At 38.4% G+C, this 16319-nt stretch overlaps 1 protein-coding gene across 16 annotated transcripts in view; it reads right to left on the reverse strand.

Annotated features, from left to right (window-relative positions):
• The window catches only part of LOC139767380 (uncharacterized), a 136565-nt gene that overhangs the window by 32653 nt on the left and 87593 nt on the right, over positions 1-16319 (reverse strand). For 10 of the 16 annotated variants that reach the window (XR_011717045.1, XM_071696714.1, XM_071696712.1 and 7 more), the window contains 6 exons: positions 13177-13437; positions 10032-10369; positions 8925-9728; positions 6493-6674; positions 4896-5026; positions 3386-3583 (listed from right to left, as the gene is read on the reverse strand). Coding sequence is in view for 10 of the 16 variants with exons in the window: in XM_071696714.1 (XP_071552815.1) it covers positions 3386-3583; positions 4896-5026; positions 6493-6674; positions 8925-9728; positions 10032-10369; positions 13177-13437 (1914 nt within the window). In the remaining 6 variants the exon portion in view is untranslated. Of the gene's footprint in view, positions 1-3385; positions 3625-4895; positions 5027-6492; positions 6675-8924; positions 9729-10031; positions 10370-13176; positions 13438-13481; positions 13501-16319 lie in introns of those variants that run through there. The other 6 variants (XR_011717047.1, XR_011717049.1, XR_011717050.1 and 3 more) reach the window with 4 other exon arrangements.

Below are 16319 nucleotides of genomic sequence, written 5' to 3' on the forward strand. Positions count from 1 at the left end.
ATAAGAACTTCAAAATTCATTTTTAAAGCCTTTAAATCTTTTTCTGTCTTAGGAAGATATTTTCAAGAACAGATTAGTGAGTCCTCAAGGATAAATCGTCACTTGTCTGCTTCTGTTCCTACATCAGGAGGCGATACTACAAGAAGGGACTATCAATTAAACAATCATAAATAATCATAACAAATATAATGTATTTTGAAGGTTTGTTGAATGTGTTTGATGACAGAGTGGCAGATATAGGGTGTTTTGGTCCAAGTGGTGTGCGAAGTGAGAGGGTCAGGGAGAATGGTTTGGTAAAAAGAGAAAAGGTAGTGAAAGCTTTGCGGAAGATGAAAGCCAGCAAGGCAGCGGGTTTGGATGGTACTGCAGTGGAATTTATTAAAAAGGGGGGTGACTGTGCTGTTGACTGGTTGGTAAGAATATTCAATGTTCATGGTGAAGCGCCTGAGGATTGGCGGAATGCATGCATAGTGCCATTGTACAAAGGCAAAGGGGATAAAGATGAGTGTTCAAATTACAGAGGTATAAGTTTGTTGAGTATTCCTGGGAAATTATATGGGAGGGTATTGATTGAGAGGGTGAAAGCATGTACAGAGCATCAGACTGGGGAACAGAAGTGTGATTTCAGAAGTGGTAGAGGATGTGTGGATCAGGTGTTTGCTTTGAAAAATGTATGTGAGAAATACTTAGAAAAACAAATGGATGTGTATGTAGCATTTATGGATCTGGAGAAGGCATATGATGGAGTTGATAAGAGATGCTCATTGGAGGGTATCAAGAGTTTATGATGTGGGAGATAAGTTGCTAGAAGCAGTGAAAAGGTTTTACTGAGGATGTAAGGCATGTGTACGAGTGGAAAGAGAAGAAAGTGATTGGTTCCAAGTGAATGTCGGTTTGCGGCCGGGGAGAGTGATGTCTCCATGGTTGTGTAATTTGTTTATGGATGGGGTTGCTAACGAGGTGAATGCAAGAGTTTTGGAGAGAGGGGCAAGCATGCAGTCTGTTGTGGAAGAGAGGGCTTGGGAAGTGGGTCAGTTGTCGTTCGCTGATGATACAGCGCTGGTGGCTGATTCGGGTGAGAAACTGCAGAAGCTGGTGACTGAGTTTGGTAAAGTGTGTGAAAGAAGAAAGCTGAGAGTAAATATGAATAAGAGCAAGGTCTAATAACCTTGCTCTTATTCACATTTACTCTATTAGGTTCAGTGGGGTTGAGGAACAAGTCAATTGGGAGGTAAGTTTGAATGGAGAGAGGAAGTGAAGTGTTTTAGATATCTGGAGGTGAATCTAGCAGCAGATGGAACCATGGAAGCGAAAGTGAGTCACAGGGTGGGGGAGGGCGTGAACGTTTTGGGAGCATTGAAGAGTGTGTGGAAGAAGAGAACATTTTCTCGGTGAGCAAAAATTGGTATGTTTGAAGGAATAGTGGTTCCAACAATGTTATATTGTTGCGAGGCATGGGTATAAATAGGGTTGTGCAGAGGAGGGTAGATGTGTTGGAAATGAGATGTTTGAGGACAGTATGTGGTGTGAGGTGGTTTGATCGAGTAAGTAATGAAAGGGTAAGAGAGATGTGTGGTAATATAAGGAGTGTGGTTGAGAGAGCAGAAGAGGGTGTATTGAAATGGTTTGGTCACATGGAGAGAATGAGTGAGGATAGATTGACAAAGAGGATATATGTGTCAGAGATAGAGGGAACGAGGAGAACTGGAAGACCAAATTGGAGGTGGAAGAGAGATCATTATCTGGGAGAGCCAAAATAGGTATGTCTGAAAGTACAGTAGTTCCATCAGTGATATATGGATGTGAACCATGGGATATAAATGTGGATGTGCGAAGGAGGGGTGGAAGTGTTGGAAATGAAACATTTGAGGAGAACATGTGGTGAGGTGGACTGGTTGAGTAAGTGATAAAAGGGTAAAAGATAAGTGAGGTTATAAAAAGGGTGTAGTTGAGAGTTGAAAATGGTATGCTGAAATGGTTTGAACAAATGGAGAGATAGTTTAACAGGATATATGCATCAGTAGTGTAGGAAACATGGAGGAGGAGATCAAATTGGAGATGGAAGGATGATTTGAAAAGGATTTTGAGTGATCAGGGCCTGAACATGAAGGATAAAAAGCATGCAAAGGATAGAATGAATTGTAACAATATGGTATACTGGGGTTGACATGCTGTCCATGGACTGAACCAGGACATGAGAAGTAGCCAGGGAAAACAATGGAAAGATTTGTGGGGCCTGTATGAATAGGCAGCTATGGTTTTGGTGCATTACCCATGACAGCCAGAGAATGGATGTGATCAGATGCAGCTTTTCTCTGTCTGTTCTTAGTGCTACCTCACTAACACAGGATATGGTGATCAAGCATGAATAAAAAAGAAGAAAGACATTTCTACATAAATCAGATTAATAAAAATATCCAGGGAATCTAACATATCAATGAAGATTGTGAAAAGTAAACTGCCCTATGATTAGCACTGTCATCTGAAAATACAACCAAGTTCTTTCTCAAAAGCCAGCAGGTAATTCATATTAAGAATGAAGATTCCAGATATCTTAGTGCTTATCCCTGATTCTCACATATGACAAAACAATTTTGAAATCAAAAGACAAAGAAAGCCTTTAAATTTAATGCTCATAATTCAACAAAGCAAAACAAGGCAGATATTTGAAATTCTGTTTATTCTCAAGCAAGTCTAAAGCCTCATACACCCATTACAATGAGCCACAAAAACATCTCAGTCAGACTCATATATGCTACACGGGCTGAAACCTTCTGGAAAAGTTTTGGAGCTACAAAATTGGGCATTAACACAGACAACATTCCACTGGAGTGAGAATTCATACTGCAGTTTGAAACACCAGCCTCTGAATGGCAAAAGTCAACAGACTAACTGTTGGAGGGTATACAATTCCTCAAAAATTACTGTAAGCTTCTGAGGTGTACTTGCTATCCAGCAAAACCTCTCCTGGGTAAGCTGAGGAATTTTCAATCCTAATTCACATCTAAAATAAAAATCTAGAGTGGGAGTTATACTTTTAGTACATATTGAGAACAACCTAATGATTCAAGAGACAATTAGAGAGTTACTATATCATTCAGGAAACTTACAGGGCATTCAATTATGCTATTTTCAGCAATCAAGCTAGTAGATCATGCAAAATCAACAACAATGCTACTTTGTTTCAAACTTGTTTGCTATTTCCCACCTTGGCAAGGTAGCTATTTGCTTGAAATTTCTAGAATAAAGAATGCATTATATCTACAAAAGGTAACAGGTAGACAGGGAATATTAGCTCAGGCATGCAACTTAAAGCACATACTGTTGAGATCCAAGTGCCTATTGTAACTACACACTATCCAAGCTATGAACAATATATTCATACCCTGCGCTCCTTATTCCATTCTTGTGTTAGTCCATCCATCTCCTCCTGCAGCTGCAACTCCCTGTGCTGCACCATCTTCTCTGCTCGGGCTTTCCATGTTGCTTCTACCTCCTTGATGTGAACTTCATGCTGTGCATTGAGGCTTGCCATTTGTTCTTCATACTGTTGGACAAACTTGCACAATTCTTCATCTTTCTCCTGAAGTTAGGGGTGTGAAGGGATGTCAGGAAAATGCAGGTCTGGGTACAACAGTGTTAGAAGGAAACTGTTATAGTTGAAAAAGGTTGTATAAATTGTTCATGTAACATCCCATTCATCAATACTAGGTAGCATAACGTACTATGCATTGTGAGTTTCTTCCACACCATACAAAACAGAATGTATACAGAAAAAAATGGTTGAATGGCATCCACAAGTGATTTCAATGCACCACTAACATGCTGATATTTGTAACATACCAATGCTGAACGACACATATTATGGAGAGAAACACATTAACAAATACAAAACAAGTCTAATGGCTTAAAACTGGCAGCTTAAAAGTCAAAACATACTCAGACAGTCCTACCCTGATCTTAAAAAACAGAAAGCTTGCTGTAGTTTGTACTATCAGGCCTTTAAATTTACATAAATATCTAGAATTTCCCAGAAACCCACCCATATCCTTAAAGGTACTGTTCTGAATGAAAGATAAATGGTGCATCGTGATATTTTTTTTTCCTTTTTTTCATAAGAGGCTTCAGTCACAGACAAGAGTCCACGTCAAGGCCAGACCTTAATCACAATATAGAGAAGTTAATTAAAGGAGAAAAAGAAGAGACAAGGGAAAGCATTTACCAATTCTGAGGGGAGTGAAAAAACCTGTCTTATAAACTGTGCCAGATCATAGTTATTGGGAAAGACATGACAAAGTAAAGAGTTCCAAAGATTCTATGGGTATGGAAAGAAACATTTATCAAAATGGCCCACTCTTGAGTTACCACTGTCCGCACAGTAATCATGTGACACAACAGCTTGCCAAGTATTGCATGGCCGAGCTAGTAAAGGGGGCATGCAAGCAGCTAGCTCTCGGGAACAAAAACCATAGAAATACCCATAGAGAAGGGAAAGTAAACCAACATTGAGGCATAAGGCAAGCAGGTCAAGTTTAAAAGTTAGCCTGAGAGTGTTTTAAGTCAGACTGCTTTCAATTCAACTCCGTTCAGTAAGTATGCAGAACTAGAACATGAACACACAGACTGAATGACTTCAAAAGAACTGACAAACTGCATGCAACCAGTTGACAATATAAATGCTTGGCTTAAACCTATACATGGAGTTTCTCTCTATGCCTTAACAAACAACTCCCACAAAAGGGATTTGATTTACGGCCATTAACTGTCTTAAGGTATTCCATAAATTCCTTATATTTTGCTGGATGAAAATTCAATTTCTTACCATTTATGAGGAACATATGATTATTCAGTAAAACCTCAAAGAAAAATTCACCCAAAAACAACACTTCAAATACCTTGAGCTTGGTCTGATAGTCCTCAACAACAGAGTCAAGAGCAGCAGCCTTTTCACGAGCCTCTTCCTGGGCTTCCCTCAGGACATCTCGATGCTGGCGTACTAATGCACTTGTTTCACTATCCTGTTGGTCTGAAAATATAACCTAAAATCAGAAAATGAAGCCTGTCTGAGTTATGGTACAGATATTACAACAAAACCCTTCAGAAATCTAAAATATTCTCATGATATCACAAATGAAAAGCTATCAGCTTAAGTTACTCTATGTTCATTAATTTTTGTATATTAATTAATTTCTAAGTAACTTCATAAAAGGTACTGACAACCTAGACAAAGGTCATTATCATACAACTCTATTTCTAAAAATCATTCCTAACTTATTACCACTCACCACATTATATGAACTATCTTAATCATCTTTCCATCTTCTATTCTTATTTCATAACAATACCACATTAATAATTCCTCTTTATCTTCATATGTCACTTAAATTTGTTTCTTCCAAACTAAAATCTCGAATATAAAGACAGGAGAGAGACATAGAAAGAGAGTGGGATCTAAGGAGTAAGCCATTTATCCTATATAAAATGTAACATCGCTTTAACAGACTATGATACAAAAAAGATAATTACACAGTACAGGAATCACTATGGTACAACTGAAACAGCAGCCAATAATATCAGTGTATCATTCAGTATTGCTATTGTAAAACTTTGAGAGTGAAAGTAAATACAAATCCTGGAGATTAAATGCCATTTCATCAAGTAATCATTTGAGTTATATAAGACAGGGGTGACTTCATGGAGTCCAAGATTGATTAGATAATTCTAGCGTCAGACACGACTGACTTTATAAGGCATGATGGAACAGAAATGATGTGATGAGTCTAATAACAGACAGGACTGACTTTATGAGTCATGATGAACAAAACCAACTTCATGAGTCCAAAAACAGACAAGACTGAATTTATCACACTGTAAACAAACTCAACATCTGTCAATTAACTGTTTTCCATAATTATTCATTTAAAGTTCAGATCTTTCCCATCAGTCCTCCAAAGGGTATAATCTCTGTAATTTCAATCATTCTTAGTAGTTTTGATTGTGATCTTCACACATTCCCAACTCAATTTTGGCCACCTTAAAGAATGGCATTAACACAAAACAAAATTCTACACATTCTGAACTGTCATCAACACTTCTCACTCTCTCATGCAGTGGAGATTTGTAAACTCCATCCTAACTCTTTAAAGTAAGAAGTGTTGCTGTGTTGTGCTCACTAAATACAGGTTTATCAGACATGGTTACTCCCCGATCTTTTACAGTGGTGTAACATCTACTTGTGTCTTGCATTCCATAGTTGTTTTTTTATTTATCTCACTAACTGTAATGAAGTAGATGAAATCTACAACCTCTAAGCAAAACATTACATTGTGCAATGAGCTTACAGCAGGTGACAGACCATAGGCAAAAAATTCTTCCTTTCAGTTCACTTTGTGCTGTACCTTTTGTGGATAACAAGGTCCAAACAGTGTCATAAAAAATAAAGAAACACAGTGCTTTAATATTAAAAGGCTACTAAAAAGTTCAGCAACATACCATAAGCTGATGATATAGTCTGCTGACACTCTTGCTCCTTGTCAGCAACTCGTCTCTCAGCCTCTAGCAACATGCTCTTGATCTGCTGTTGGTGCTGTTCTTCTGCTAAAGCCATCTTGGCTTGTAACTCTCTCATCTTCACCTGCTGCTCTTCAACTTCTCCACTTATCACTTCTGCTATTCTGTACATACATATTTCTTTATTCAAAGATGCCAACATTAAAATATCATGTTTGTTTATTGGCAACATTTCCGTAATCTGGTGAATATTAGCAACGGTCATGCTTTTGCTGACTTGCCAGTAATGGTAATTGGTCAATTATTCTAACTAAAACAAAACCATCAAAATAAACCTAACCACCATCTGGTTGGCATAACCCCCACACTCATCACCTAACACTTGCAACAAACAAACAATTACCAACCACCCAATCACTCCATCTGAACTGGAGATGGAAGGATGGAGTGAAAAAGTTCTGACTGTTTGAAGCCTGAATATACAAGTATGCATGAGATAGAGTGAGCTGTAAAAATGCAGTATACAAGTGATGACATGCTTTCAATTGGCTGAGCCAGGGCTTATGAAGCAAATGGGGGAAAATATAGAATGGTCTGAGGTGCTTAGCTGTGGAGAGGGGACTTTGATTTTGGCGCATTACACATGACAGCATGAGAGTGGATGTATGCAAATCAGGATATTCTTCATCTGTTCTTGGTGTCAACTTGTTACTCTGGGATGATTGTAGGATGACTGAGGAGTGTTTATTGAGTGTCTTCAATATGGAAGGTCCATCTTCAGCATGAGAGGTCTTGTGATATGATGAAACAATGTTTATAATGCCAGAAAGATAGGAAGTGTCCACAGCGCATGCAAGAAAGTGTGACCAGTGTGTTTCTGGGGAGTTTGGTTTCAGATGGGTGCATTGCACATGAAACAGAGCAGATGAAATAAAGTTCAATACTGAATTGTGGGCACGGGGCAGTTATTCAGTGCTTGTTGAGTCATTACTGTGTGAATATGTTTTGTCAGTATGATGGGCTATCTGAAGTATGCTGCAGGAGTGAGCTTTTTTACCTGCAAAGAGCTGGTGTCTGATTATATATGTAATGGTTTGGATGGGAAAGGGCTATAGCTGTTGCAAAGAACTGGGTGCCAAATATGTTGAAGTATGATTACTTTGGAAATATTTTTGATTCATTGCACATATAGTGAATGTTAGTGGTTTATAAACAACCCGTGATTACTCTAAGTGCACTGTTTAGTGTGGTTTGAAATTTTGTTGTGTTTGCTTTTGAACCTCTATTTCAATGGATCAGTTAAGTCAAAAGCTTAGTGAACTTGGTCCCAGGCAACTGATTCATGTTAACAATGCCCTGAGTAATCAAGGCTAATCAACCAGGTCCTAAATACCTGGTTGTCTCTTTCTAGTCTTCTTGAACTCTAGATGACTCATTCCTACTAATGTCTAACTATCTATCTATATTCCTTTTGAAAACTCCCTCAAAGGGGCAGCTACTGCAAAAGTCCCCATAACTCGCAAACTCCACTACCTCTTCTTAGTCTTTGGCCTCTCACCATTAATAGGCTACTGGCAGGGGCAATGGTAGTGCAGTGCAGTGCTTTTAAAGGCTCCTACCTAATGTTCCTATGAACTAGTTCTACTTAATGCGTCTTCCCAAATGATCCTACCTATTATTTCCACCTAATGCTTTCAACTAATGTTCCTGCCTACTACTTCTACCTAATGCTCCAGTCTAATGTTCCTACCTACTACTTCTATCTATTGCTCCAACCATTTTGCAAAAAAGCAGAGCCAGCACATTCTGCTCATGGCTGGAAAATCTAGAACAAAGAATGAGATGTGTGAGTTAAGTGTAGTCATGTTATGTGTGACTAGGAGGGATTATATATTTGTGGACAGAATGCCAGCAATCCATGAGTGGGTGATGCAGAAAGAAAAGACAGCTATCTGGGTCAAAGGAGTGCAGTCTGACAACCAATGAAGTGCTTCTTCACTACACAGCTGTCACTAACCCTTCTGATACCAAGGCTGGTAGTATCAGTAATATACCTCCCTGGTTGGTGGCTGCCTATCAACTATCACCTTCCTAAGTAATGATTATTCCAATTTCTATTTTTGAACAACAGTTCTGATTATCTACATCCTACCTAGAAGAATTATGATTATTCTAATAAACTCAATACTAGATGACCAAAATTCTGATTGACCAAGCCCTGAACTAGATCCTAATAACCTAAATTCTGGTTTACCATGTCTTTGATAATTAAAAGCCGTAGTCATCCCAAATAACAATAGTGTATGCCACAGCCAAACGCAATCCATACACTTCAAAGCTTAAACTGAATAAATGAATATAATCCTTATATCTTGAATATCTGAATCACAAATTTAGAAAGCAACACAGCTAACCTTAATCTTTCTTGTACATCCTTAAGGGTCTGTCGAATTCTGCTAACATCCTCATCCCTTGTCTTCAACACAGCTTTTAGTCTTGTCACCTCTTCGTCTTGGTTTCGTTGTTCATCAGTATTCGTTTGAGTTCTTTCGGTTAACTGCTCTACAACTATACCTACATTGTTGTCATTTGGGGAGTCAATTGTGTCTGGTATAATGCCTAGTTTCTCTGAGAGTGTCCTTTTATCTGATTCAAGCTCTGTTATGCGAGCCTGGAGTTCAAGAGCTTTCACTCTCGCCACTGTTAATGAAGCTACTGAGGATGCCAGTTCCTCTTTTTCCTTCTCCAGCTTGGCTATTGTCAATAAATCAGCACTGTGAGTCTCCTCAAGCTGTTTGTGCATCTGTTTTACCTGAGTTAACTGAGACTGTGTATCAACCCGTAATTTGCTCTCACTCTCTAGGTCCCGTGCAAGCTTGGCACAAGTTTCATTGAGTCCTTCTACCTGTTTCTGAAGGTTGAGGATATTGTTCTGAAGTGTATTGATGGTCTCACCAAGTGTTTGGACCTGGTTCTCTTCCGACTCTAATTTTACCTCCAGACTGGAAATGGTCCCTTTTAGTGCAACAACTTGCTCATCCAAATTCACTTTAACTTTAGAGAGATCATTAAGTTTCTTCTCCAGATTAAGATTTTGAGTCCTGAGTTGGGTAGCCTCAGATGTGGCAGCATCACGCTCCTGCTGAACACCACCAATCTTGCTATGCATCTCCGCATTATTGGCTTCTATCTGGCTGATCTGTTTTTCATAACCAGATCTGCATGAGAGAAAAAATGAAAATTAAATATTTGAAGGCATTTGTAAAAATCATCTAATTATGCAAGCACAATTACAAAAGTTTAAATATATATCTGAATGTCTCATATATGTACAAGAATGTAAAGATGTGTGAATGTATTTTGCACATGCAGTTTTTCAATTCTATCATTTTAAAAAATGAAAAAAAAACAGAAAACAAAAATCTCAGCCTTTGCCAAAGATTTTCCCAAATACTTTAACCAAACACAGTTGGCTTTAACTAATATTTCACAGTCAGTGCAACGATGATTACAAGGATTACCTTATCTCCATCAGGCCCTCCACTTGCTCCTGGAGGGTCTTGTTTTCTGCTTTATATTTCTCCATCAAATCATCTTTTTCTTTGGTTAACCTAAGCTCAAGCTCTTCCTTTTCTTTAGCTATCTTCTGCTCAAGCTCTCCCTTTTCTCTTGTTAATCTGCGTTCAAGCTCCTCCTTTTCTTTTGTTAAGGTGTTCTCAACCTCCTCCTTTTCTTGCATGAGGTCATCATATAAGCTTGATGATCCTTCTCTAATCTGCCTTACCAGTTTCTCCTTATCCTTGCACAGTTTATCTATCTTTTCCTGGAGGTCCTTATTGGATAGCTCCATATTCAAAACCTGTCCATGAAAGTCATCAGTTAGCTTGCACTATAGTAGGACTGAATTTTATCTTTTAACTTTGTGTGTATGTATATTTACTTATTTCATATTTTATTATACTTTGTCACTGTCTCCCGCGTTAGCGAGGTAGCACAAGGAAACAGACGAAAGAATGGCCCAACCCACCCACATACACATGTATATACATATATGTCCACACACGCACATATACACACCTATACATCTCAACGTATACATATATATATACACGCACAGACATATACATACATACACATGTACATAATTCATACTGTCTGACTTTATTCATTCCCATCGCCATCCCACCACACATGAAATAACAGCCCCCTCCCTCCGTATGTGCATGAGGTAGCGCTAGGAAAAGACAACAAAGGCCACATTTGTTCACACTCAGTCTCTAGCTGTCATGTATAATGCACCGAAACCACAGCTCCCTTTCCACATCGAGACCCCACAGCACTTTCCATGGTTTACCCCAGACGCTTCATATGCCCTGGTTCAATCCACTGACAGCACGTCGACCCCAGTATACCACATAGTTCCAATTCACTCTATTCTTTGCACGCCTTTCACCCTCCTGCATGTTCAGGCCCCGATCACTCAAAATCTTTTTCACTCATCTTTCCACCTTCAATTTGGTCTCCCACTTCTCGTTCCCTCCACCTTTGACACATATATCCTCTTGGTCAATCTTTCCTCACTCATTCTCTCAATGTGACCAAACCATTTCAAAACACCCACTTCTGCTCTCTCAACCACACTTTTTATTACCACACATCTCTCTTACCCTTTCATTACTTACTTGATCAAACCACCTCACACCACATATTGTCCTCAAACATCTCATTTCCAGCACATCCACCCTCCTCCGCACATCTCTATCTATAGCCCACGTCTCGCAATCATATAACATTGTTGGAACCACTATTCCTTCAAACATACCCATTTTTGCTTTCCAAGATAGCATTCTCAACTTCCACACATTCTTCAATGCTCCCAGAATTCTCACCCTCCCCCACCCTATGATTCACTTTCACTTCCATGGTTCCATCCACTGCCAAATCCACTCCCAGATATCTAAAACACACTTCCTCCAGTTTTTCTCCATTCAAACTTACCTCCTAATCGATTTGTCCCTCAACCCTACTGTACCTAATAACCTTGCTCTTATTCACATTTACTCTCAGCTTTCTCCTTTCCCACACTTTACCAAACTCAATCACCAGAGATGCTCTGTGGAAGGTCTTAAGAATATATGGTGTGGGAGGCAAGTTGTTAGAAGCAGTGAAAAGTTTTTATCGAGGATGTAAGGCAGGTGTACATGAAGGAAGAGAGGAAAGTGATTGGTTCTCAGTGAATGTTGGTTTGCGGCAGGGGTGCATGATGTCTCCATGGTTGTTTAATTTGTTTATGGATGGGGTTGTTAGGGAGGTGAATGCAAGAGTTTTGGAAAGAGGGGCAAGTATGAAGTCTGTTGTGAATGAGAGAGCTTGGGAAGTGATTCAGTTGTTGTTCGCTGATGATACAGCGCTGGTGGCTGATTCATGTGAGAAACTGCAGAAGCTGATGACTGAGTTTGGTAAAGTGTGTGAAAGAAGAAAGTTAAGAGTAAATGTGAATAAGAGCAAGGTTATTAGGTACAGTAGGGTTGAGGGTCAAGTCAATTGGGAGGTAAGTTTGAATGGAGAAAAACTGGAGGAAGTAAAGTGTTTTAGATATCTGGGAGTGGATCTGGCAGAGGATGAACCATGGAAGCAGAAGTGCATCATAGGGTGGGGGAGGGGGCGAAAATCCTGGGAGCCTTGAAGAATGTGTGGAAGTCGAGAACATTATCTCGGAAAGCAAAAATGGGTATGTTTGAAGGAATAGTGGTTCCAACAATGTTGTACGGTTGCGAGGCGTGGGCTATGGATAGAGTTGTGCGCAGGAGGGTGGATGTGCTGGAAATGAGATGTTTGAGGACAATGTGTGGTGTGAGGTGGTTTGATCGAGCAAGTAATGTAAGGGTAAGAGAGATGTATGGAAATAAAAAGAGCGTGGTTGAGAGAGCAGAAGAGGGTGTTTTGAAATGGTTTGGGCACATGGAGAGAATGAGAGGAAAGATTGACCAAGAGGATATATGTGTCGGAGGTGGAGGGAACGAGGAAAAGTGGGAGACCAAATTTGAGGTGGAAAGATGGAGTGAAAAAGATTATCATCATTATCATCATTATTATACTTAATCGTTGTTTCCCGTGTCAGCTAGGTAGTGCCAGGAAACAGACGAAGAATGGCCCATCCACTCATACAAACATGCATATACATAAACGCCCATACATGCATATATACATGCACACACATATCAACACATACGCATATGCATACATATAAATACACATACAAAGACATATACATATATACACATGTACATATCCATACTTGCTTGCCTTCATCCATTCCTGGCAATACCCTGCCCAACAGAAAATAGCATCACTACCCCCTGCTTCAGCAAGGTAGCACCAGGAAAATAGATAAAAAAGGCCACTTTCGTTCAAATTTGATATAAACACAGATATATCTACTCAAAACCCCTTTACTTTAAACAACTGAATACCTGATACTGAGGCAAAACTTCCCTTTTAGAAAGAAATCCAACCTTTATCTAAAAGAGACAAACACTTTGTAATAAATATCTGGAATGTCACCACTGGACAAACCACTGGCTTATGACCAGCTTGAGTTCCATTCCTAAAATCTCTTAACTTACTTTGTCTCTATAGAATCATGAATGTATCTATGAAACTCACCTTATTTTTATTATGTTCATTATTGAACTCTAACATTGCAATGGTTTTATGTGTTCCTTCCTTATCTTCTTCAAACTGCTCTAGCTTTGTCATAAGTTGCTTGTTAACGTTGGTGAGCAATTCTACTTGCGCCGTGAGGGTCTTACGGGTGGCTGTGGCCTGCTGGAGCCTTTCCTCCGGCCCAATACTTCCGGCCTCCGACGTTGCAAGTTGCATGCTACTTTCTTCCATATTCGCTTCAGTAACTCGAAGCCTTTCACTCTGCAAATACCAAAAATATCATGAAACTGTATAATGAAATTTACTAACTCGAAGCCTTTCACTCTGCAAATACCAAAAATATCATGAAACTGTATAATGAAATTTACTAAGGTACAACAAAGGGTGCATAAATTCAAAGGGATTTACCTGAACTGAAAATATCTACAGAATGGCAATGGTTATTTATAACAACTTCTTGCTAAAGCTTCTAATACAAAGAAAACCTATTTTTGTTCATTGGATTTATTATTACCATCTTTCAAAATATCAAACAAGTTAACAAGTGGGATAAAGTAAAAATGAGAGATCTTCAGCCTATTCTTTTCTAAGTCACTTGAAAACAGTAACATCTAATTTGTCTATCACATGTATCTGAGAAAACACCATATGAAGCTTTCATACGCAAGATATTTCTTCATTGCAAAATACTTTATACATGAGCCTTTTCCAGCATGTAAAGGAGGTCTGGCTGATACAGGGAGAGTCTTCTTCATTCCCTTTGGTTTTGGTAACTGAAAATTTCCAAATTCCAGTAAGAATCCTTTCAGCACATCAGCAATGCCTTCACTTCAACAAAAACAGAAAATCTCACTGCACTGCATGCTTTCAAAGAGCAGTTACTCTGTCAATTTTAGTCTTATCTGACAGATAAAAATGTAATACATAGTATAAATCAACATCTCAGTACCACTTTGTCAGCATGGTGGAATAAAGAATATCCCTCTCAACCCTCATGCATTATTGGACAACATGGCCAAACATATGAACATCTATACCCATTGTGGATGCAAAGATATTTTATTATAGCAATTCTGACATCTCTTGACAAGCTAACTTTGACGGCAAAGTATGAACAGTTACAAACATGTATTGAAATAATGTTTGTTTACATATAGACAGTACATGTTCAAAGTTGTCCTTCTGTTACCTTTTTACTTAATGACCATTTTGAGAAAAGTGGTTCTATGAGAAATTCTTTTTGGACCACAGTATAACACTTGAGAAAAACAATCCATTTGCCTTAGAAGCCTCATTCTGGCAACACACACATATTCAAAGGTACTGAGTTTGAAGATTTCCACAAGAGGTTGCTAGTTGACAACTATTAACATAAAGCAGAAAAATTCTAGTCAATATTCATACAAATAATATTTTCATGAAAATATATTTCAACAATACATAAAATAGCAAGAAGGAATACAGACATCACTTTCATAATCTCTCTTCACAACTACACATTCCTTCTTCACTGTACACCAAAGAATTAACAATCCCAAAACTCATCAAATCTAAATAAGAACTCAAATAAGATCCTCAAAGGATATTTCTTACCATTCCCAACTCCTTAACACTCCAGAAAAAGAATCTCTCCCTCTAACCCCCTTATTCAATTAACCCTAGAGCTACCTACAGCAGTCCCAAGATACTGTATTATAAAAACAATCATCTCTACATGTGATCTACATACTCACGGCTTTTCTATCCATTTAGCGTTGGAATCCTCTATGGATACAGTCAACAAATGTGAAAATACCAAGATGCAAAACAAATAATCATTACACCTTACCTTTACCTTCCTGTCCTAGGAACCCTTCTACGGGGATTCAGCAGAGCTCAGGAAGTTGACCACGTCTACACAACTAAACAGGGGCTGATCATGCACATCATTCCAATGGATTATAAAAAAGAAATAAACAAAAGGAGAAGTGACTAGAATCACAAGAGTGTGGCTCCCACATGGCATCAGAAGAAAACACTCACAGGACAGAGGAACAAACTGAAGGCACATGTGTAGAATTGGACAGCTCAACGTATAAAGATAATCGATGACAACTGTGCTTTGAGGTAACAATACAAAAGACCCCACTATACAAACAGGAAATGTTAAGTAGGAATAAGCAGAACACTATGATGACAACTTTCTTTAAAGGAGACAATATAAAACATCCCACTATAAATCCAGGAAATGTTGGAAAGGAAGATGTGTGATGACAACTGTGTTTAAAGAAGACAATATGAAACATTCTATTGTACATACAAGAAATGATGCAAAAGAATTAGCTGAGCAGCAAGATAAATATTAGCATTAGCCTCATTTAGAACTGTTAGTTATCTATTTCTGACAAAAATAATATTTTACTTATTTTTCTTAGCAATCCGGCAGCCTCTAATAACTTATAGTTATCTATTTCTGACAACAAATCATATTCTACTAATGTTCCTAAGCAATCCATATATATGTTCCTTAGCAATCCAATTCACATTCATGTTCTTAAGCAATCCACATACATGTTCCTAAGCAATCCACTTACAAACCTCAACTATTATGTACCAATCCTGGGAAAAAACCATACTCTACTCATGTTCTTAAGGAATTCACATACATTTTTCTAAGCAATCCAAATACATACATGTTCCTAAGCAACCCACATATAAAATCAACAACTACATACTAATCTCAACAACAAATCATATTCTATTCGTGTTCCTAAGCAGTCAAAATACAAAGCTCAACTACTACACACCAATCCTAACAAAATATCACATTCTATTGATCTAAGCAATCCACATATAAAACTCAACTGCTATGTACCAATCCTATTCCTGTACAATCAATTCATAATCATAATACAAAAATCCTCAAACTGGGTAGTGTTCTTATTCTAATTAATGTATGTGGCATTCAAATACAGCTGGGATATAGTGAGAGGTGACCTCATCATGATTAACATCTTGCATGGAATATATTACAGGAAGCATCATGTTCAAGGGACTTGAAGCTAAATATAATAGCAAGCCTGACCTCATATCATCACATCAGGAGGATTGTTAGCAAGGTTAACTCCTTATCACTCAACATTAAAACTGCCTTCAAGTATCTG

Source organism: Panulirus ornatus, chromosome 61 (genome assembly GCF_036320965.1).
Source record: "Panulirus ornatus isolate Po-2019 chromosome 61, ASM3632096v1, whole genome shotgun sequence".
Classification (NCBI taxonomy): Eukaryota; Metazoa; Arthropoda; class Malacostraca; order Decapoda; family Palinuridae; genus Panulirus; species Panulirus ornatus.